Source organism: Chroicocephalus ridibundus, chromosome 8 (assembly GCF_963924245.1).
Source record: "Chroicocephalus ridibundus chromosome 8, bChrRid1.1, whole genome shotgun sequence".
NCBI classification, from domain to species: domain Eukaryota; kingdom Metazoa; phylum Chordata; class Aves; order Charadriiformes; family Laridae; genus Chroicocephalus; species Chroicocephalus ridibundus.
Genome location: NC_086291.1, coordinates 14,134,587 through 14,158,995, shown reverse-complemented (window position 1 = coordinate 14,158,995; position 24,409 = coordinate 14,134,587). Strand labels below are relative to the sequence as shown.

The following is a 24,409-nucleotide window of genomic DNA, read 5'->3' as shown; positions in this document are numbered from 1 at the left end:
GTTTAGGTGGAACTTCCTATGCTCAGGTCTGTGCCCATTACCTCTTGTCCTGTCCCTGGGCACCACTGAAAAGAGCCTGGCCCCATCCTCCTGACACCCACCCTTTAAGTATTTATAAGCATTGATAAGATCCCCCCCCAGTCTGCTTTTTTCCAGACTGAAAAGACTCAAGTCCCTCAGGCTTTCTTCATAAGAGAGATGTTTCAGTCCCCTAATCAAAAAGACCTCGAACCTTGCTCTCCATCGTCGTATCTAGGTAACAAACTACAGATATTTGCCTAATCCCCACGATGAGCCACTTGTTACTGACACTTTCTTTGCTTCAGCAGGTTGATTCAGCCCAGGCTAGGACCTTGGTTTAGGATAACGTGCTTCCTTATATAGCCTGCCATTGCCTAAGACCCCAATTAGATTAAAATATTCTCCCACCTGAGGATTTCCTCAGTCGTTAGTCAGAAATGAGATTCACTTCCTTCCCATCAGAACACTTACTGCCCCAGCCTGCTCTGGAGGCACTAATTACTGCCTCGCAGTAAACAGGCAGCTCGTGACTGCTCACATCGTTAGCCAGCATCTAAAGAGATCATCAGCAGGTTGCTGAGCAGACTGCCCTTTCCTCCCTGCCTGGGCAATACTCACATCCTAGCGTGAAGCTATCCCATTGCTGGGGGTTTTTCTTATAATCTCATAATCCGTAAAACATATAATTTGCTAATCACACAACACAGCACATTGCTGGCTCTCCGGTGAGATGAAATGCAATGATAATCAAATCGTTTTCAGCGGTAACAGATCCTTGGGTGGCTCTATCTATCCTGAGCTGCCTCGGCAGGCTACCGCGTCACTCGACAAAATAAAATATTAACAGCAAAACTCATATTTTTTTGAGGATTCATAGTGTATGTGAAACTAATCAGAGTCTGTGTAACACGTTAGCAGATGTTTGGACAAAAGCCCTTGCATTCCAAACACCGAACTGCCTCAGCTCCACTTTTATTTGCATTTTCTAGGCATGGATCATCAGAATTTGACCTTGTCCGCCTTAGACCCCCAACTGCACTGGGATGTTCACGTGAAAATGAGGTGCGCTAACACTGGCATCTGAATTCTCGCAGTCTTCCTCTCTGCCTCCACAACTGCTGTCACTCGTGTGAATGGCGGTGGCTGGCTTGAATCCAGTGTCAGGGTTTTTTGCCATAAGGATTATTTTTAACACCTTCAGATCTCTTTTGTTATGCGAAAATATCACAACTCTCAAGATACAGTTTGATAACTTTAATGAGGCTTTGCAATTTACATTCAATATGTATCAGTACACAAAATATAAGAAATCACATATACATATAAACTTCTGTCTGTTTGTTTTACAAGTCAGGCAGTATGAACTACACAAGCCACACGTATTCACATAACAAAATGGAACATTGATGAGCTTCATTCACCGATCAAATATCTCAACAATTTACAGACCAACGTTTTTTTGCAGCTGCTAAAACAACTATCTTCCATAAAGAACAAATAATTTATAACAACAGATACACCGGCATCACATTCTACAAAATGAATAAGCCGAACCGAGCGCTGACTGAGCACTTCCAGACTTCAGCAGAAGCCACCCGAAAGCGACGGTGCAGAGCTCATACCAGCATCAAATCTGTCCACGGTTTGTCAGCTCTGTGACCGAGGAAATAAATCACACACAGAAATTGTTCAGGGTAAACAAAGCCATTTCATTTCATTATAGGGTTATTTAACCCATTTATTTTTCAACCTTTTTAAAACAAAAAGGAAATAGCTTTTAAAACAAAAAAATTGAAATATTTAAACCTCTTGGTTTTTTATTTTCTGACTTGAACTATTCTCACATACAACATGAATTTGTAGTTTGTGAATAGTTTTGGTCCCTCAGACTGTCTTCTTGGTGAATCAGTTTTAAACTACTTTGTCCAAATACACCAACAATTCACGAATGTAGCTATCTGAAGTAGGTACAAATAACACCTCTATCTTAAAACAATCCCTCTGTTACAAAGTCTCCGATACTCTCGTTTTTGCTTCTGAACAAAGTACAGTCACAAAAAACAAAGCTTCTTTTAGCAGCATTAAAGGTGAAGGGCCTCCTGCGTAAAGTCCCGGAAACTTTCTGCCATCTTCAAATACAGTGAGTGCCCTCAGCTCTTCAGACACAGACCCTGCAAAAACTGAGCGTGAAGTTTGCTTTCACAAACACAACCACGACCCCAGGGCAGTTCCCTCTGTTTGCTCACGCACATTTTTCATCAGACACGTGTGACGTTTTACAAACAAAGCAGATGTACCTCGCGAGCATCTCAGTATGTGCACTAGGGGAACGCTCCAAGAAACTTCCCGCAGTTTGGGGGGGAAAAAACCCTACCCCCTTAACAGACTAACCACAGCTTTATGCCTCTTACTTTCAACAAAATTTGTTGAAAGGACTAAAAACTCACCAATAGATCTGAAAATGCAACTGAAAGCAAGCTGAGCTGATCTCCTTCTGTGTTCCCACGGGGAACCTCATGTTTTGCCAGTGATTTGAAAGGAACGCTCACACTGAGGAAGTTTGCGACTCTCCCAAAAATTCACGGAACAGTAAAAAATTAAGAGGTCAAGTCAATGAACCAAGCAAACTGGATCTTTTAATAAGCAGGGCACAAGCAAAATGTCTTTTATATATCCAATTGGAAAATTCAATGCCTAGAAGCAAGGAATACCATTATGGAAAGGAGGGTGGACTTTACCCTAGGAAGTAGTGACTCTGCAAAGGATTTGGGGGTATCACTGGTAGATAAAATCTACCCCTTTCAAAAATCACCTTGGAGATCTCTTTCACACTTGCATGCGTTCTTAAGAAGCCTGCTAAGGCAAAGGATTTGGTGGGGAGTAGTACTACAAGGAATCCTGTTCACTTTAGTACCTGGAAGGGAGAAATACAGGATGATTTCTCATTCTACTACCAGTTTTGGAAGGGATGTATTCTGAAGGAAATTAAAACATTCAAGTGCATCTTTTGGAGTAGCAGTATCAACCCGGTAAGCAACAAGAGCAAACCACTCACAATTTAAAACAAACGGCAAACCACTGAGCCTTGGAATTCATTTTAAGGTATTGCCCGTGTGTGAGCACCATCTCCATCATCTCTTCATACACTGTGTTTAACTTAATTGTCCCATAGAGCTGAGTGGCTGTAGGTTTATTTGTTTGGAACTTACTGGTGACTCAGATATTGCTGCAACCTTCAAAGAATTCTTGATGGAGCTGAGTTCCCACATGTGTAAGTTTATGATGTGCACGCCACAACATCCCCTTGTGATCTTGTACAGGTTTTTAAGTACAGCTTTACGCAGAAGAATGTACACCCAGGGATCTAAAATCTGATTCCACGTTGCCATTCGGAGAGCGAAAAGTATTGTTTCACAGGTCTCCTTTGAACGACTCTCATTTATCCCAATTCTGGCCATCGTCACCTGAAAATGGAACATTTTAAAATTATACATCAAAAAAAATGCACCAAGAGAGCATGTGAATGAGTGAAATCATTTCAACGTTATCTCTCATCTTCACACCTTCACAGCATCAATGCATCCCAATTGCAAAGTAAATACTTTCAGGCATATGACATTTATCATCCTAGAAATCCTCTAATATTTTACATAGGATGTACGTGTGTCTCAGCCAAACTCCGTCTGCTGAACCTTGAGCAGAGGATGGCAACCAGCCAGAGATTACCCCCCAAAATCAGGGATTTGAGCAAGGAATAAAAACTTATCCAGAACTCGAGCTAACAAAGTATGCCAAGACTGCTCCAGGGATGGATTTTTTCAAGGATAGAGGCCACTGGTAGATCAGAACATTTTTACGAAAGGTATTTATTTTTTCACATTTTCCAAATTAAAGTCTGCATAAGGAATACAGCACCTTGATTTCATCAAGAAGATTCACATGTTTTAAGCTGCAACAGAATGCAATTTATTGACAGCAGAGCGTTTAGAGGTTTCTAGGAAAATTGAAATGGTGACAAAGGCCATCGCCACCCCTCCTCTTGCCAATGGAGACACAGAGGATTTCATTCACCTGGGGAGGTGCTGCACATGGACAGACCTCCAACAACAACAACGCTACCGGAGACAACAGCTTTACATGGGTGGAGGCATCAGCCTGCCAGTAGAGCTCGGCAGGACATCTCCTGGCAGAGGATGCCCCAGAGCTACCCCCCAGCCCAGTCAGCTGTGGCTGTCCTCCCCGCTTTGCGGAGCTGCAACCTAGGCTTTAAAACACCATCCCTCCTGAAACCACGCTGCCGGGGCTCCTGCCCTGCAGAGCCCTCCTTCATAGGCTTGCTGCCACCAAGGCTTTGTAACCTGAGTTCTTGCGTGAAGAAAGCCCGTCTCCGCAAAGCCAGGAATCTGCCAGAGCACGGTAAATTATCTCTCTCTATTACTAACGTTAAAAGCACATGAAGACTTTTTTGGTAGAAAGATGAAACACTGTGAGGCTTTCAGTTCCAAAACCTTTAAAGTGATACAGTTATTTAACTAAGAAATGGGATATTTTACAAGCGATGCTACGAGTACTCTGATTTATTGGGCGATGAGAGGTAGGGTCAGTCTGTCCAAGTGCAGAGGGTCATATTTTCACAAAGATACATTGTAAAAATAAAAAAAAAATTAATGAAGAGAGAAAACTACTGCTCAAGATTCCAGCAAACCAGTTACTCCTTTTTAAACACTTGTCTGTAATCCTAGGCCCTATCTATAGCTTGCGGGTCACCACATCTGAGTATAGAGTTGAGTGGAACGGAGTGAACGCATCAAAGGAGACTGTACTTGCTTGATTCAGCATTTGATCAAGTGCTTCTGCATGGACATCTATGGGAGCAGCGAGGAGAGCCCATAGGAACGTTCCTGAGGAAGCTGGTAAGACTGGCAGGAGCACAGCTGGGAACTGGTGTGAGGAGGAGGAGGAATGTCTGAGCACGGAGCCAACACAAACACAAGTCAGTTCCCTGAATCTGCTCTTCACCCCACAACCGTTGGGCGCATTCCTCTCTGACATCAGCAGCCCACCCAAACTTGGACAACTCCTTTGGCTTCTGCACGGGATGTTTTCTCAGGATAGTCCTACATTTTATTTATTAGAGGTCCAATACCACAAGCCAAACTCTGAGGGAGCACTCCTTACTCATGCAAGTAGGACTGGGCAGCAAATCACAGTGCAACAGAGCTCACAGACCAGCGTCCTTATCTGATATATCCTTTGCTTGACTTAATACAGACATACAGCTTCCTAATCTGCTGCTTGATATATTTCAAAACTGTGTTGTTCTTCTCTCGCATCCTGCACAGTTAGTAAATGCCAAATCCGACAGAATTTTATGCCTGGAAGAGGAGGCAGCAGATGTTGCCATCTAGGAAAAGTAGCTCCGCCTAGATTTTGCAAAACTGTTATTTTCTCACATGTTATCTAGCAAATTTGTGAGATTCCTTTCCATTTAGTAGTAATCACCTCTAAGTGAACCCATTTGGTTGCCGTTCAACTTGATGGCTCAAAATAAAGTACCTCTTTTTCAATTATAGATTTACATAAAGTAAATCAGGACAAGGAAATTTGATACATAATTTTACGGATTCTGATACTCGGAGAAGCTTCATCCAGAACATTTAAGTTACCTCTTTTGAATACTGGGCATACAAAAAAATAATATATCTGAACTCACAAGTAACAAGTACAGCTTATATACGTAGCTAGATGCTTAAGAAACTCAGCTGTGAATCCCTGTATTGGAAATAATAAGATAAAACCTACATTCTCTACAAATTTCCTTTGATAAAATAGGAATTTCTAGCCATATTACTTATATTATTTGGCAGTGTTATGCGGAAATAAAAAAATGTTTCCTTTCTTGCATCACTAAAACCAACATAAATGACATCCCGACTGAGAGTTCAAGTTACAATATCCCATCCCATCCCAAGTTATGAGAGTTCAAGACGGATATCCCAAGTTCTGACAGGCTGAGGTTCCTTTATAGGCCTGGACTAAGATAGAGAATCTCAGTCCAATCCCACGCGTGAGAGATTCCTAAGCATTTTTATCCTAAAACTCTTGTGGCAGAGCAGTGGTAGAAGCAGATACGTTACCATCACATTGTCTCTGGGTATGATGTGAGGTAGCTTCTCACACCTCCAAAGAGCTTGCACCGTACTGGGAGCTCTTCCACATCTTCTGAGAAAACATGTAAGAAGACTGCAGGCAAATGAAGCCAACTGCATGCCAACCGAGGGCAAAGAAGAGACCATGTCCTGGCTACCGGAGCCTTCCTAGAAAGTCATCTGATGATTTCCAGAACCAGACCCTAAACTCCAGCTGAACAGGGGCAGAATGGAGTAAGGCCAATAGAAATTATTATTTCTATCAGATTTTCATTTTAACTTTCTTTATTTAAATTTATATTCTTAAAATACTATTCCAAAGTAATTTTGAAATCATAAATGGTAAAAAGGCCTAATACGCTACCAGCTGTTTAATAAAGGGTTTCATTGAAGCAAAACACGCAGAGAGGCTGTATTTGCTCCCCAGGTGTGAGGAAGTCGTGGCGCTGAACTGGCACAAGCCACCGGCTCAGATCCGGCACCCAGAGCTTGCTGCAGTGCTGAGCCGGCTTCTGAGAGCAGGACCTCCTCTGCAGGCACAGAAAGGACACTTCTCTTCTTATTATTTGACTAATAGTGTTCAGTAATTAGTTCAAAGCCAAGAAACCAGTTCAAAGACTGATTTTTTTTTTTCCTTCCCTGTCAGTCCATCAGGTTAGCATGATGAAGGAATTCTGCCCTCTGTAGCCAGCAGTACACAAGTGGGGAAGTGGGAAGAGGCAACGCGGTTGCATCATATCTGGTTGCGTTTGATCTCCACAATTGAATTTAATATTCGTGCAAATTCAGCAGTATGACTCAAAAAAATTAATCCCCAGCTGGAAAATAACAAACGTAACTCATGACATTTTCTAACATATTTAGAAACGTAAAAATCCAAGTAGCATTTCACCGAGTTACATAATGTTTATATTAGCACAGCTGTAGTATGTCTCCCTGGTGTGCAAAAAAACGAAAGTATCACATGATGCAACCAATACAATTCAAACTTTCTGTAGGACAGTAACTATAAAAGCATAACTGTTAAAGTGACTTTTTAAACCAAGGATGCCTGCTTGCAAGATACAAAGTTACTCTGATTCATATTAGTCCTGGTTGGTTTAAAGGAAGACCTGTCACGCAAGGATTTGACACAATACATTAAACTTCATCCTCTTTGTCCAATTTTAGGCTTCACTAAAACCAAAGCTCACTTAGCAAGATCCAGAAAGTCTGATGGAAAAGTTTTTAAAACATTATGAAATTGTTGACTTCTACAACTTTGCATCTAGCAGATAGCATCAGAGAATTGCCATTTCCCCTAGGGACAAAGCTCAGTGCAACCAACTGAAAAAAATTGCTCCAAAGCTTCACACCACTCTCCAAATATAAACAGCATGTCTTTAATTTCCCTTCCAATTGGATCTCAATTATATGAGAACAACTAATAAGCTAAATGGCAGTGCTGCTTAGTCACATTCCTGTTAGTACTCAAGGACAGACAGTCAAAATAAGAAACAGACTTTACAGCTAGTTAGGAAATAAGGCAAACTGTAATACTTCTTTGATGCTTTTCAGCACATAGGTTCTAAATCCAGGTTCATCCTTGACTTCAGGAAACTGGATAAAAACCAGGCACCAAGAGATTGACACAGAAAGCAGAGCAGACAGGCCGATTTTGTTACGTGCAAACAAATACCAGAAACTATCTTCCTCTGTAGCTCAGCCATCAGGCTCCATTTCCCTGTGGGAACCTTGCAGACCCTCCCAAACCTCTTCCTCTTCCTTTGGATTTCATTACAAAGAGTTCTGAGAATTTCCATTAATAGAAGAAAGTCCAGGGGTTTTTTTCAGTATTTGCAGAGCACTTAAATTTTGTCACTGGTGCCTACGTTGAACCCAGAGGTACATATCCCCTTCACCGAAACCACACAGGACCCAAGGTTGTTCTACTGACTACGTCCCACTCCAGGGAAACAAAAAATATATATAAATATTTTTAATTTCCAGAAGGTTTTGGAACTCCCATTAATCCTGTGTGCTACAAAGAAGTTGCGGTCTGCTATAGGCAAGAGCTGATTAGAAGATGATGCTTTGTAGTATTCCCTAAACACAGATTTTAAGAAAAAAAATATGCAAAAGAGGGGGAGACAGAAATCAAAATGCATCTACCTTCACATTTTATATAGCATTTTATATCTTCTAAGAACAGCCATTGGAAAAGAAACACTGACAGCAAATTGCCTACATCATTGCTATATAGATACTGCAGTATATAAACCAAGCATTTGTTGCGACAAAGCTGAGGCATCCTTCATTTTATTTTTTATTTGATTCTATATAAGTCAGTTTAAAAGCAAGGGCTTCCAAGAAAAATATGTAGCACACCACTTCTGCAATCAAAATGTTAGTACACACGCTGTACTACTTATGCCACATGACGCTTTTTATGTTATAGATCTGCAATATGCTTTTCCCTTAATGTTTTCCTTTCCCTTTTTAAAGGAAAAACATGAACCGTATCTTCAGTTTTTATATACCAGATGATCATTTGGCCTAGCAAGTAAATTTTAACCGAGCACAGTGATTTTATAGAAAAATGTGTACTTGAAAAGGAATTGGAGAAGACAAAATGCACAAGTTTTCCTTCACTTCTAAGGGGATACATAATACTTCCATGTGTAAAGTTTTGCGGGATCAGCTCTTGACAAGAAGCAGCAAAATAAGGGAGTCCCCTTTTCTCTCATGTACACTTCTGCGAAAAAATAATAATGCCACTAAAAATTGACGCCGGATCCACTGGATCACTATTCAGTTCGGGAAAAAATCTGTGTCTACCTCCTAAAACCCAGTTCTAGTCCAAAACCGGTAAATGAAGGACGGTAACTACTACCTGCCAGGATACACATCCTTAAGCACGCAAGTTTACTTATTATCCTCTTAAAGGCTGAGAAAGACTTTTCCCCTATCAGGGTTACAGTCTCTGAGGAAACACAGAACCCGAATGAAAAATGGAAAAGACTGGGAAGACCAAAGGTAGTTGAGGTTGCAAAAACATTTTGTAGAAGTGTATTTAGCCTCCATGTGCTCCAAAGTTACCCGCCTCAAAAAGGAACTGTGTAAACCTTTTGGAAGTACTGTAAGCACTCAGAGCTCAGAGGTGTTCCCAAAGCACTACTGCTGCAATAAAAGTAAGAAAACTATAGAGAAAACAGGAAAATACAACATTTTCCATGAAGCCCATGAAAATAGTTTCTAATATTCCTTTCTCAGACGCAGTTGATTCTGCGACCAGGCAATTTCTGACCAGCTGATGCTGCTGCTTTGTGAACACGGCACCATCCCCGTCACGTGCCCTTTCTCACGCTGGCAAGACCAAAGCCTTGGAATGGTTATGCCCAAGCTCCTCTGAACTGGCCGGGCACATCTCGCATCAACGGAAGGCCAAAGGACGGACTGCGGTACAGCAGCACATACACAACACTGCCGCCGCGACCTTAAATTCAGGCTCTGCGGGTGCCTCCCACCCAGCAGCTCCACTCCGTCCGACCTCACCATCCGACGCCTCCTGGCTCAGGCTGCTCCGTTCTTCCCAGCTTCCTGCTCTCCCCATGCGGGCCCAGGTCTGCAGAGGACTCGCAGCCTACTGCACTCCATTACGGTGCCACTAGAGAGTAACGCCATCTGTGCTTTTACAGCTTTATGCAAAATATCTATGTATGGCAGTGCATTTTCTGAACAAACATTTGGAAACATCATTTGAAATGAGACTTTTTATGCATAGAGGAATTTATCAAAATTACTGAAAAAAACGTAGTGCCAATGACTTCATACTCACTATTTATATTTTATTAACTGCCTTTGGCATTATCATGCTCTATATAAGGCAGGAATGCAATTATGAAGTACGCCTCATAAAGGGAAGGATTACATTGTGTGCATAAACTTAGGAACATTAACTGAAAGTGAAGCTTTTCTTTTCTGTCAGCTTTCCCCTTAGACACTACCTATTTGCATCTGGTTTGCAGTAACACAAATTCAGGCTGGCCTTTAAAGGTTCCAGGTCACTTCTCTCTGTTTCTCTGAAAGAATTCAGGTATTTCTATCTTGGATTGGCAGTCATTTTTTCCTTCTTTCCTTTCCACCCTCTCAAAATTAGAAATACTTTGGTTCAACTAGCAATCTAATTTACTCTCGCAGCTTAATTGATTAACTCATTTGAAAGGAAAGCAGAATGGACATGGGCAGAGAAGAGTTTAGCACTGAAAACAGTAGATGACTCACTTCATTATGAAAAGACACAGTGTCCGTATCAAAGTCAAATAAACATGTTTCCTGTGCTACATGTTTTAAAGTTATAAGAAAGTCTGCTTCCATGAAGCGAGGAATGGACTGCTGCCTAACAACACAGCCTAGAACAAAAATCTCTTGCACACAAAAAAATTAACTTCACGATAAAATTAAAATATTCTTTACCCAGCAACGCTGAGAGAAACTTTACAGGACAACGGCTAGACCTCTTGGGACCAGAATACAATACAGTATTTCTAATACTGCATAATAAGAATCACCCTGAGAAAAACAATCAAATCAAATAAGTATTTTCAGACTACATGTATAAGTATTTAAGGACTATATGTATTCAGGATCCGTTCATTCTTCCTTTATGGTCAGTTGGGTAAAGCTTCAAACCCTGGAAATGCCCTATTACTTCTCTTTTATTGCTCTGCTTTTTCAGGTTTTCACACTCATTTGGAAAACAATCACATTTTTATTGGTTAAACAAATATTCTCATTGATTTAGGAGCAACAGGACTTCTCTCACTCATACCCTACAAATGCCCAAACAAAGAATCACAAATAACACACAATACTGGGGAGGAACAGAACTACTATCTGAATACAGAAAAAAGAGAGAATATACAGACAACCTGGAGGAAATGAGAGCTGTACAGTCCATAATTATAGAATGAATTCAGCACGTAATTACTGTTACGCACAGGATCAAATCAATAACTTAGAAGTGAACTGCCTTTCAAACACCACCACATTCACACCACTTTATTACTAAAAAGTCATCCTCTGCCGTATTTACGTGTCTGAGGAGAGATACAACATAGATTCAGCACCAGATGCAAATCTTCCAGTTATGTCTTTGAGAGCCAGAAAATGTTCTTCTACAGGGAATGCAGGTTCTCCCAGTTCTTACCTGACCATTTTTTTTTAATTCTCTCAAATTTGTTACTCTTGTCTAAGAAGCCAAGAATTAAGCTAAGGGTTCCTTGGCCAGGTCACTGATTTCAGAGGAATGGCACATACACGGAGGCTTCCAGGACACATACCAACGAACCCAGAGATACCCATACATCTTACAAGTGTGAAAAGAAGGAAGAAGAATTTCACGGTGAGACATCATGATACACAGTGGCCTTTTCCTCTCTTCTAGAATTCCGGAATGCAGATGGCTTTGATGTGGGACCGAGCCCACAAGACCTCAAGTAACAACAGGTCTAAAAAAGTAAAGAACCTTCTCTGTTGTCTACCAATGGAGTCAGACCTTCAGTTTAATTGTCTGAGAAATTACCGTGTTTATTATATGGGTGTTGGGGAAAAATAAGGAGGGGGAAAAAAAATATCAATTTGTAATTGTTTTTTATGTACGTTTATGTTTACCATGTATGCAACATACACAGTGGAGGAAAATGAAATCTTTTTAAAGATGGACTGGAGTCATAGTCACCTCATGACTCTGTGCTATCTGATTTGCAGTATTTGCAAATCTGGCTGGAGGCAAAGTAGGATGTGATGTGTTCCTTTCATGTTGTTTTTTTAGAAAACCACCTTTAATAAATATTAAAGTGGCTTATTCTATATATCATTCTGGAGAAGTATACTAAGAAGCTGTGAACTGAAATATCAGGGCTAATGAATTAGCAATATATTTACCAAGTTGGAATGCATAAAATGCAATTATTTTTTTCTTTAATGTTGGCAAATAAATTAAAAGAGATTGCTGCACAGCTGGACCACCTTTTAGGTGGAGGAGGGAAGAGAAAAATCAAATCTCCATTTAAGAGTGATTTATGTCCCGCTACTTCTACAAATGCATGCTCCTGGTGAAGACTGGATTCGATTTTATTTCCAACTCGCTAATGAACTGTAAATCCTACCACAATATTGCTGTCACTCACATGGATCCTCAGCTCCTTCCTACTTCACCTTCTGTTTCAACACCTTCCCATGCAGCGAGGCAGAGGGGAACGCAGCTGGCCGCATCCCCCCAGCACAAAAGTCTTCCTCCCCACATCCTCGTATCCTGATGTTGGTCATTACATGGGTGACAGGGTTGCTGACGGGCGGACTCATGACATCCTTGACATCCTCCCTCCCTCCCTCCCTCTCTCCCTCCCTCCCATAACTCCGGGTGTCCATGCGGCCACGCATAGCCAGCTCACCAGGGCTCAAGCCCCCTGCGGCAGCGGGCAGCACACAGGTCTGGGACAGCAAGTGGGGGAACAGCTGCGCATCAGTCATGAACTTCCACTTCTCCAATGACAAAGTCATCTTTGGTGTCTGGGAGTTTAGTATTGAGGCCTAATTGTCTTAAAAAACCTCAGTTCAGGGGATCCCTGACACAAAGGCCTTCAGCCTCCTTCAGGAAATCATGCAGAAACACAACTCCAGCGCCAATCACACCCATGCTTCGGCATGCGTCTCTGAACAAGGGCTTCACATGGTTCATTAAAAAGAGTTGTTAAGAAAGAGCTTATCAGCTGCTCTCCTCTCCCTGGAGGCAATCTTTCAGCAAGAGACAGCGTATCACCTACAACGTGGCTCAGGATTGTTCAGCCGCTCAGCTATTTCGCCTCATCCAATATGAGAATAAATCTGAAAGAATGAGTCAGAATTACTAAAACTTCACTGTAACTCCTGGTGTGAATCCTTTCTGCAGCGTTCTGCGACCTGAACCATGACCATTTCTAGGAGCACGTCCACAGACCCCACGACAGGCTCGTGCTCCTGCTCTGCCGGGCACTGCGCTGGCACACTGTCAACAGTCATCTTCCCTCCTTCCTTGGGGAGCTCATGACCCAAATGGCAATTCAGCAATTTCTGACCATTTTAATGTAAAATTTAAGTCTTAGAAACACGCGCAATAAGAATTATCACTCTGGTTTCAATCTAAACAGCGTATTTTCCAGAAGATCCAAAGAATGCGCGCCCTCAGACATGAACTGGTTCTACACCACTATTGAGACAAGTAACTTCTGCTAGAAAGCTTTTCTAAGCACCATGCAAAATTTAAGAAGATGAATTAACACCATAATAAATATCTCACAGAATATACGAATGTATATCACGCCTGGCGTCTGTCATGTCAAACCTGGTGAGGCTGAAGGACCTTCTGGAGTTGTTCCATGTAAGTGTATTTGTCCCAGAGACTTTTCAGCAACAAGTTTACCATTTAAAGTCTTTAGATAGTCAGGAAAAAGAGCGTTCCTAAAATAACCACCCAGAAATGGTTATGCCATTTATGACATTTTCCAAAAATGGTTATGCAGTGTATGATATTTTCAAGCAAGAAAGGCCTGAATAAGTGTAATATCTAGGAAATAGGAAGAATTCTCTTATATCAACAAAATTGGAATGTATGTCAAATTGATTTACTTTTTAATATCAAGCACAGAATCCAAAAACTTTACCAACTGAATAAATAAGGGGAGGTTATCAGTGGCAAATTTATTTGGATGAAGTTTTCAGAATTTTATTTTTTGAGATGGCAACTTCAAAATTGAAAAAAAAAATCAAAATTTTCTGTGAAAGTCACTGACATCTATTTGGAACAACGTATGTGGGTTTTCAATTTATAGATCTTCATGGTTTAATTCCGCATATATAATATAAATTTAAAAATCAAGCAGCAAGCAGTTTAAAAAGAAAAATAGGACCATGTTGTTTTGAAAATGCAATGTTCTCACACGACTGGAAACCTGCCTTCCCTACTTTTTCTCTCCAAAACAAACCAATCTCATCGCATTCTGATGGCACTGCGTTTTCCAGAAAAGGCTTTACTTAAGTTTTTCCAAACAGCACACAGGTAACAAAAACTATAATTATGCTTCCTCAAAAGCCTTTGGTAAAGGACAGTCTGTCAACCTCAGTCAGCTCTTCTTCCTTCCCCGGTTCATATCGCTACTCCAGGACAATAATCTGACCACTGTCCATTTCTTCTCCAGAACTTCTTTCCTGTTGAGAGTACCTCAGCTGCTCAACTCCCTGACTTCCGTGAGAAGAAGGTTAAGACTTGAATTACAAATATAGCCACAATTAATATAGAGTTTCTAAGCACTCTATGATAAACTACACCCTGGCCCACACTTCAAAACATTTTTTTTAAATGATTCATATTTCTCAGAAAGGCTAAGGCCTGTAAGATCTCTACAAACTGTAAAAGATGAAAATAGGAACAGACCAATTCCAAACACTGAAACAGTACCTTTGAAATTCAGTATCATTTTAGGTGGGTGTACTCTAAAACGATTCTCATATAACCTGGTGGAAATTTGCCAACTGTGCCTCTTAAGAACCAAAAATAAAAGAAAGATCTCTACAACCAACAGTAAAAAAAGGCACGGACATCTTATCAAAGGGTTTCTAGTATCATAAAACACATCTGAACAGGTGGATTGAATTTTTAAATGCATTGTATTAAACTTCGTTATTCACTCTCTGAAAACACCTGTAATTTTTATCCATGGAGTATTTTCATGGTGACATACAAAAGCACACCCAAATTGTCCAAGTTGCTGCTTAAACCTTACTCGACAGGAAACTAAACTAAAAAGACACTTCTGTCTGGAGACTAACAAAAACTTCAATCAAAATGAGTGTTCTCTGCACCCCTAAAATCACCTATTTATTCCAAAATATCTTTTGGGTCATAATATTAGGAATGACACTAATATTTCAGTGATTTAACCTCGAGGATCAGAAGTTCAGTTGGAGGAACTCAAGCAAGAAGAGTAATTGAATCTCACAGTGTTAAAGGATGCATTGAGAAACTCGTCAAGCAATTAAAAGGCCGCGATGTGAGGGAGACTGACAGCCCTTTTTCTAGTGTGTAGCTTGAATGACAAGCAAACTGATATAAGGCTCTTTTTCTTTCCAGAGGAACTCGGGGAGCATTTTATTCAGCCAAAAAGCCGCTCCTGATCTGACCTCTTCTGACACAGCAAGGCCTGGAAGAGAAGTAACACCTTACCGTTGACAACAACCACTACAGTATTGATGCTTCAGACTAGAGATGAAGAGTCATACCTAGCGGGCCTTCTGACAGCAAAAAGCTTTTTTCCCTTTCCTATGAAACTGGTTCATTTATTAAAAGCATTGTGGAACGTGGGCTCCTGCGATGGGCTTGCTCCTGGACCAAGAGATGCAAGGACAAGGTCCAACAGGGACCATGGAGGTCCTGCAGCAGGTGGTCACCTCTCCTGCGCCCGTCAGCCTGCCGCAGGCAAGGTGTCAAGCGGAGCCCAGACCCACCTCAAACCACGTCTTCTTTACTCTGACAGCACATCCCATCTTTGTACGGTATCAACAGACAACCCTTCCAGCAAAACATGAAAGAATTCAACGACATAAGGCAGCACAAACACAGTAATAATCATTGATTATCTTCTTAGAATTCCGCATCTTGAAAAAGACAGACAAAGTGTGTTTTTCCCCTGTGAAAGTAACTTTAACAACAGCACGCAAAGCTGCAAGGTTAACTAAGCATGTTTAAGAGTACCTCCAGCCTTCAAAAACAGATGACTGGAAATTGAAAGCCTAATTTATTCTTTTTCAGAATAAAAGATCACTCTGCTTGTTGACAGTGCCTATGCTGGCACCACGAGCCCACGGAGGCTGCACCTCTGACTAACAACGTGTTTTGCCAGCGGCTCTGGAAGAGCACATGCTGGAGACGTGGGGTTGCGGCAGCGTGCATGGTGACAAGGGCCTCACTGGTGAAGCGTGGACCTGCACCTTGGGACATCTTGTGTACGTTTCTCCTCAGCTGCATTTTCTGATCATGAAAACCACCAGCCAGAGAGCACAACAGAAAGGGCAAATTTTTAAGTAACTCTTTTGTTGTAGGGACAATACAAAGAGCAATATCTGAAGGCATGCAAACAACGCTGGTACAGCAATGAGCTCGTATAAATGATGCCCACTGCGCATATAAGCATAAGGTACTACAACAGAAATTTAAACTGCCAGCTTGTTGAAGAGTGCAGAAAACAGGAATGGAGGGAGACACTTCAAGAGCAACAGGGGTATGAACTCCTGGCAAAAGTGTCACTGTGCAAGTATATACATGACTACACATACAAAAATACTAAAATGAGATGCACAACTTGTACAACAAAGTACCTTCTACTGTATGCAACTACACAGCCTAGAATTTAGTGTAAAACCTGCAACCCACCGACCTCCTTCAGCACGTACCCACCACGAGCCAGTCTCAGCACCCAAAATACCTGGTGGAGCCACCAAAGAGGGGTGGGCTGGGGCAGGGATATTCATAGAATCATAGAATGGTTTGGGTTGGAAGGGACCTTAAAGATCACCTAGTTCCAACCCCCCTGCCATGGGCAGGGACACCTCCCACTAGACCAGGCTGCTCAAAGCCCCATCCAGCCTGGCCTTGAACACTTCCAGGGATGGGGCATCCACAGCCCCCCTGGGCAACCCGTTCCAGTGCCTCACCACCCTGACAGTAAAGAATATCTTCCTAGTATCCAATTTAAATCTACCCTCCTTCAGTTTGAAACTGTTACCCCTCATCCCATCATTACACTCCCTGATAAAGAGTCCCTCCCCATCCTTCCTGTAGCCCATTTAGGTACTGGAAGGGGCTATAAGGTCTCCCCCGAGCCTTCTCTTCTCCAGGCTGAACAACCCTAACTCTCTCAGCCTGTCCTCATAGCAGAGGTGCTCCAGCCCTCTGATCATCTTCATGGCCCTGCGCTGGACCCGTTCCAACAGGTCCGACAGGTATTCCCCCAAGAGCATCCCCATGAGCGCAGCACTGCCCTTCTTGCCTCCTCTGGCAGCTCCTAGCTTGGAGTAATTCGGGAAACGGTAAGCGAAATGCAGCCCTAGGAGCACGAAGAACCAACCCTCAAGCCTCGCTGCACCAGACAACCTGAGGACAACGCCAGCATCAGAGCGAGTTCAGGGAGAGGCAATTAGCATAACGAATTGGAAAGGGAAGAGATGGCATGAGAAGAGACTGCTAGGAATTAATCTAGGCAGTAAAAAAAGCAGCTGAATAAGAGCTGATTTAATCATATGAAATAAATAGCTGAGACCTTTCAAAAAAAAAAAACAAACCAGAAGGAGCGGCTATTTTCTGCAGTAGAGGGGAGGTAAAACTGGATGAAAGTAATCCAGTAACTGCACGGAGAAAGATCTTAACAAGAATAATTTGAATGTAAAAGTATTTTTCTCAGGCTAAGACTGTGTTCCACCCGTGAAAAAGATCAGACATTCCTCCAAATCATAATTTGTTCCCGTAGATAAATTCACTCTGAAATAAACCCCTCCCGTTCACAGTTACAGGGAGTTCACTCTGCTAGTCCAAAAACAAAATTTAAAATACGTTTATCCCTGGAGCCCCACAGAATTTGACGTACTAAAGTCAGAATCGGCTCATACGAACACAGCTCCAAAAACCAAGCTGTTTCATGACAGTCCAGACATCAAGTCACAGCCAAAAACCAGCTTTATATAACAACCTATTTCATCAGAGATGCTTGTCACAAAATGCTCCAGCCCAACTATTTGCTTTGGGAATCCAACCCCTAGGGACCAAATTTATCCAACCAAACTCACATATCCTTAGCAGTGGGCTAAGACTCTAGCAAGGATGAAAAAAGATGACTTACTACACAGAGGAGTTGATGTTACTATCTTTGGAACATATTTTCCTGATTTACCCATCACAAAGCAAAATTATTTGGACTGTCAGAACAAATGTGCCTCCGCAAATCATTGACTAAACAGATTATCGGAAAACTCATGAATTCCACTTGTTGCCTTTTCTGTGATTTCCCTCCCGCTCTCACCTCCTCAAAAGGAGATAAATGTTCCCCCATAAGGGAAGAAGCAGGGAGTACCCTACATTCTAGTACTCCGTTAAGGAAAGATTCCCACACAGTGGCAGAAAACTTGAAAAAGCCGCCCATTTTTTAGGCACAAATGAGATGGTGCTTCAGGAAAGGAATCAGAAGGCAGACAAGAAATCAGAAGGAAGTCCCTGCCCAACAGCCCCAGGCAGAGCTCCACGGGAGCCATGCCATGGGCTCCGCTTCTGGAAAACTCCAGGAGTCTTAAAATAGAGGTGGTGATTGATTCTAATATTCTAATATTAAATGCTAGGTATATATACACATATACACAGATACCTTAAGGCACCAAAACAAATTCACCACCACTGAGCACATGCAGAAATCAAGTTCAGTTCCACGCCAGACACCACAAAGTCCAAGGACGTGTGTCTCTAATGTCATCTAAAGGTGATTTTAGCACAGGAGAGTGACTGAATATACAACTCTACTTGAAAAAAAAAATAAATAGTGAAGTAAATCTGCAGTTGGATAACAGTATTTGATAGACATGATTTTGGTAGCCATGCATATATGACAATTGATGTAACACCAGACTAGATTAAAAACAGAAGAAAACTAAAGAAAGCAACCCCCCTCCTCAGATGGAGAATCACACCAAATAAATCCAAACCCTTGTATCTGCAAACCACATGTGGCATAAACTGCATCGCCTTCCTCCGCCTCCTCTTCCAAAGGTTTGTTTGGTTTCTAATCACTTTGGTTTATACCAAGGCAATCCACGCTCACATAAAATTTTGTTCTGTGTGCTCCTTGGGATACAGAACATGGGTAAAATTCACAGTTCAAAGAGTGACACTGACTTCTAGATTTTGCTTTGAGAAAAAAATTAAACAAGCAAATGAATGTAAAACGAGCATGTATTTAGCTACTTTGACAAATAATTTCACTTATGAACACCTGCTCATATTTATTTCAAGAAATACTTATTTTGGTATATGCTGATTAGATTATAGAACCTAAACAATTCATTTCACAAATTAAAAGCCCTGAGAGGTTTCAGATAAATCGGACAAGTAGATTTGGATCAGCAATTCTTTGTGAATCATACGCCTTGATAAACCCTGGATGTCTTTATTGTAGCGCTTTAGCAGCACGCTCCTGGCAAAGCTTTATTCCACTGCATCCGTATGCTCCACTGCAGTCCAATAAAGCTTGCTAAATTAACGCTGTGCTTATAATTCTGTTTGTATTCAGTGAACTATCAAAGACTTGGTGATTCAGAGAATGAACTTTGATGTCAACTCTACAATCGTAACAGCTAAGAGAGGTAACACCACCAAGGACCCCGTCTCGTTGCATTTCGAGCTATCGAACTCTCAGGCTGAAACACTAATTGTTCATTTCCTTCAAACTTTGTTTCGAGAACTAAATCCTGCCTTACACAACTTTTTTTTTGTTTTTAACTTCTCATTTCTAACATAAATTTGTCCATATTGCCTAACTATTTTCCATGCTGCCAGGCTAATTTTGGTGGCAGTTTGGCTCGTCTCATCTCAAAATAGATCCAGAAGTGAAGCATCACGAGGCCGGAACACGCAGAGAGCCCCGGCACATTTGCCACCCAATGCACCAGAATTGTTTGGGTATCACCTCCCCCTGCAACACAGTCCCAAAAACTAACAAGTACAAAATAAAGCAAGAAGCCATTCAGGGGTCTTTATCACTCCCTGATGAAAACACCAAACTCTGAAAAGGCTCTGAAAAAAAGATTTTGCAGCTGGAATAATAATTCATTGACAACTACAACTTAGATGAAGTTAAATGCTTTAACAAAAGTAGTGCTGCGATTTCAATAAAGATTGTCAAGATTTTAAAAATTTCTATAATTAATAATAAAATTATATAATTAATAATAGTAATAAATAATAATAAATTTAAAAATCTACAACTAATAAAAATTGAAAGGCATAACAAAATTACCAACACCAAAAAAACAACCACACTAGTTGCAATTTAGTTGCAATTTCATATGTTGAATAAATGAAGTATCTCTGTTGAATTAAAAAAAGCCTAGAGCTCTTTGATACCCAAGGGCTTTTTTAAAAATCAAATTAACTACAACCTTTAAGGACAGTTATTTTATCTGAAAAGAAATGTCAACAGAGGATAATATACTGCTTTTTTTTCATGAAAAGCAAAGTCCTCGTTGAGTTGCTTTTCTTGAAAACCACTCTGTGGTTTGCCCCAGACAAACTTCAGGAGGTGTCTGGAAGTAACTGGAAGTAAGTTCACTGCAGAAGCTTGCTATACTGGTCTGATGACTCTGTTTATGCTCTATACACTACGGGCAGGACACTGACAGAAGACAATTTGAATTTACACTTATGGTGCAGAGCACGTCTAGAAAAATCAATAGAGAAAGGAGGAGGGGAAAAATTCTGTGTGTGTTGAACAAAGGTGAAAGAGATTTTGTGTGTTTCAGCGGTGCAGAGATTTATATGCAGGCTCTCTCCTTGAAGTCTGCGGTACTGGATTAATTAAACGCTACCTGCCAGATTGACCCAACTGCTGCAGCTAGGCTAATATCAGTATCTCATTTAGAACTAGTTCAGGTAACTCCATACTATACCATAGGCAGTGAGGAGATGAGATACAGCTGGATCGGATTCAGATCTTGGATTTAAATTTCTAGTTTTCTAAGCTCAAAGCAAAATCGCACCTCATTCATATCAGCAGAAAACTATGGGACCTTGTCTCTAGGAAGCAAATTAAGATTTCGTATTACTTGTCACTTAACCTCTCTCACCCTAGTAAAAATACCTACTACGTTAATTTACTGCATTAAAAAGAGTCACAGTTAATATCAGCTTTATAATGCCACCATATAACAGAAGCCGTCAAATTCTTTCCTGTAACAATCCCGTGTCCCTGGACCCTGCTCACTGGCAGAGCACACGCCGACGCGACCAACACTTACCGCTTTGACGAGCCACAGCAGTTACCAGCCATCAGTCAGTCCCGAGTTACAGCCGGGACAGCGGGGAAAGCGCACCCGCTGCCCAGAGCAGCTTTGCTAGTCATCTGGTCAGATCAGAAACCCAGCTTGTCAGGTCTAAACTAAATTTTTATTTTTAACCCACTGCCAGCCACTGGTTTTTAACATGACTCTAAAGCAAAGCTCTTAATACCCTGCTAATGGAGCGGAGGATTTTTACGTTCTTAACTGTTAACTTCCATAACACGGTTCACAAGTAGCAGTAAATCATAATAATAACAATGCACAGACTACCATAAATAAAAAATGATAGGAGCCACAGTACAGACTAAACAGACTTGCCACTCCAGGATTTCACTGAATTTTTCGACAAGCTCAACATTTGCTCTGATTTATTCTAGCCACCATTCTGCTACCACAGCACTGGAAATGAAGTCCTCGCTGTCCTTGCACATTTTGCTCGCTCAGTCTATTTTCCCTATGATCGGAGGTGGAGAGCAATTACCATTTTTGTTATAGATGCATAGGTACGTACATTAGGGGCAATGTGCTGTAAAATTAATACATTGAAGAGTGAACGGAGCTGTTATCACAGCTAAAGCGCCTTAAAACCTGGAGATATAAAAGTATAACTTTTATACAGTGATGTGCATTAAAAATTGGCAAACATGTTAGGCTCTTACCAGGAATGGACTCCAGCAAATGCAAGAAACACACATTATAGCCAACAGCTGAATGATCATTTCAAAATGATGAGATCTGCCTTGTCTTTGTTGACTTTTAAATTTGACTCTTAAGAGGGTAATTCCTGTGACAGCATTGCACAAGAATGAAATAGCAAGGGCCAGTAACCCAAGGCAAGAAAAAAGTAAGAGATAAAATCTGTCTTCCCAGTCCTCAACATGTTCTGTTTTATAGAAGCACCAGGTCCTCGATGCTTGAATTTGATAGGCTCTAAACCTGAGAATAGGCAGCAAAGCTATAAGAACAGCAAACAGACATACCATAGTCAACATCATTTTCACATGTTTAGAAGTCATTTTTGTAGAGTGAAATATTGGCTTAGTGACTCCAATGCACCGTTCAACAGCCATCACGCTGCCCAGGAAGAGCGGGCACAAACCAAAGAAAACCATGCAGATGCCAAAAACACTGCAAAGAATGTTGGACTGGTTAAATCGAATCCAGTCTTTATCTGATGCGTACACAAACACCGCGATGGCTCCATTGATGAGGTGGCCGAAGAGATCTGTGACGACCAAACCACTAGCGAGAAGCAAAAAGGAGGCTTTCGATTTCTGCCTAAACCTCTGATACGCCTTCATGAGAATTGCTATGGCAAGACTGTTGGACAAAATTCCCACCGTCATGAAGATGATTGAAAAGAAAACGGAAATCTTCTTCTCCGTGTGGCAGGTCGTGTTTTTTAAGATTCCAAATCCAGCCAGCCCTGGTGATTTCGAACCGTTCATGGTTAGGAAAGGAGAGGAAGCCCTCAGAACATTTCAGCAGTCTTGCAATCAAAAGGCATCTGCAATATTAAAAACAAATATACACACACTGTAAAAGGCATACCACTGTTCAAATGACATTTGAAGCAGAATTCCATAACATTAGTCTGTGGTACAAATCTAATTTTCCAGTTTTCTGAGTGATATGATATGGCATCATGTTTTAAGCGCATCAGTCACAGAATAAAACAATTATCTGCATGCATTATACAATGCAGATGTAGTGCAGAGTATCTTTATAGTCTCTGCACATCTAAGATACACAAAACAATGTATAAAATATATAATGCTCATATACACGTAATCAGAGAAACCATACAAAACATCCTGATGGTTAAACTACCTATATAAACAAATGTTTGTGCAACATACTCCTACAATGAAAGTATTTACCAGCCCAACCACAGTCAAAAGTGAAATACTCGAACTGGAATGTTTTGAGATGATAATCACACTCCATTTTTCTTCTCACTGTTAAGCATTTATTTTCAAAACAATGTCCTAACATCTTCCAAGTAATTCTCCTCTCACAAATCAATGCTTTAAAGCTTCAACGTGACCAACACTGATGCCTCCAACCCCAGTTCCCCCACTGAAGCACAAACTTGTATTTTAGCCGCCCCCTTACTCAGAAGCCAATTCTGCAAGTTGCTTTGCACTTTATCTCCCATCTCTGCTCTCAGGACATTCCTGTTGGCAAAAACCTTCCCATGCGGAAAAAAAAGCGCAGGATTTAATAACGCATAATACGAAGAGGCAGTCAGGTCTCCCAGCTACCGGGCTACATCAGACACCGGCCGTGCCGAAGGCATTTCCAGCGTTCGGGACGGCCGAACGGCAGCGCAGTCGCCAAACTCCCCGGCCGGAGCACCTTCCCTTCCCGCCGCACCGGCAGGAGCGCACCGAGGGGAGCGGCGCACCGTCGGGGCGCACCGGGGAGGGCGGCGCAGCGGGTGGAGCGCCGGGCACCCGTGGGAGCGGCGGTCCCGCACGCCGCCCCGCAGCGCCCCTCGGCCACCGGCAGCGCCTTAAGTGCGCTCCGCTGCCGGCGGGGGCGGGGCGAGCCCGCCACGCCGGGCACAAGTGCCACCGGCCGCTGCCGCTACCGGCCCCGAGCCGCCCGGCTCCGCGCCGCGGCCCCCCGGCCTTGACGCCCCCGGCGCGGCTCCCGCCGCCGCACCCCGCTCCTCCCCCGTCCCGGGCCCGGCCCGCCGCCGCCACTCACCTCCGCTTCGCTCCGCGGCGCCGGGGAGAGGCGCGGCGGCGCAGCGCGGTGCCCCGCCGACCGCCGCCAACCCCCCCCACCCCCGCCCGCCCGGCGCCGCCCGGCGCCCGCCCTCCCTCCGCCTTCCCTCCCGGCCTCCCGCCCGCCCTCCCCGCCCGCCGCCCCCGGCCCGGCCACCCGCCAGCGGCGGGACGGTCGCGCTGCCCGGTCCCGTCTCCCGCCGCGGGGCGTTGCTGCTGCCCCCCGCGCTGGCCGGGGGGCTCCGGGTGAGCCCGGGGACGCGGCACCTGCCCGCACACACGCACCGAGCCCTTCTGGAGGGGGCTGCGGGGCAATGCGGACAGCCCCCGGGGCGCCCGGCTGTGTCCCGGGGAGCAGGAGAGGTCCCTCGCACACCGACGCGGAGCCGCCTGCCT

General features: G+C 42.6%; 1 protein-coding gene across 4 annotated transcripts; it reads right to left on the bottom strand.

The window, feature by feature from the left end:
* Positions 1–1,273: 1,273 nt before the first annotated feature.
* Positions 1,274–24,088, bottom strand: PTGFR (prostaglandin F receptor). Of its 4 annotated transcripts, XM_063344894.1 has the most exons (4): positions 23,397–23,728; positions 21,941–22,788; positions 3,231–3,485; positions 1,274–1,674 (listed from the first exon to the last, which is right to left on the bottom strand). In XM_063344894.1, exons 2-4 carry the CDS (start codon positions 22,727–22,729, stop codon positions 1,669–1,671), a joined length of 1,050 nt encoding a protein of 349 aa, XP_063200964.1. In that variant the 5' UTR covers positions 22,730–22,788; positions 23,397–23,728; the 3' UTR covers positions 1,274–1,668. The 4 variants fall into 4 exon arrangements, with proteins under 4 accessions (XP_063200964.1, XP_063200963.1, XP_063200962.1 ...); XM_063344893.1 differs by lacking the exon at positions 23,397–23,728 and adding an exon at positions 23,994–24,088 and having other exon boundaries at positions 1,274–3,485; XM_063344892.1 differs by having other exon boundaries at positions 1,274–3,485.
* Positions 24,089–24,409: the final 321 nt, after the last annotated feature.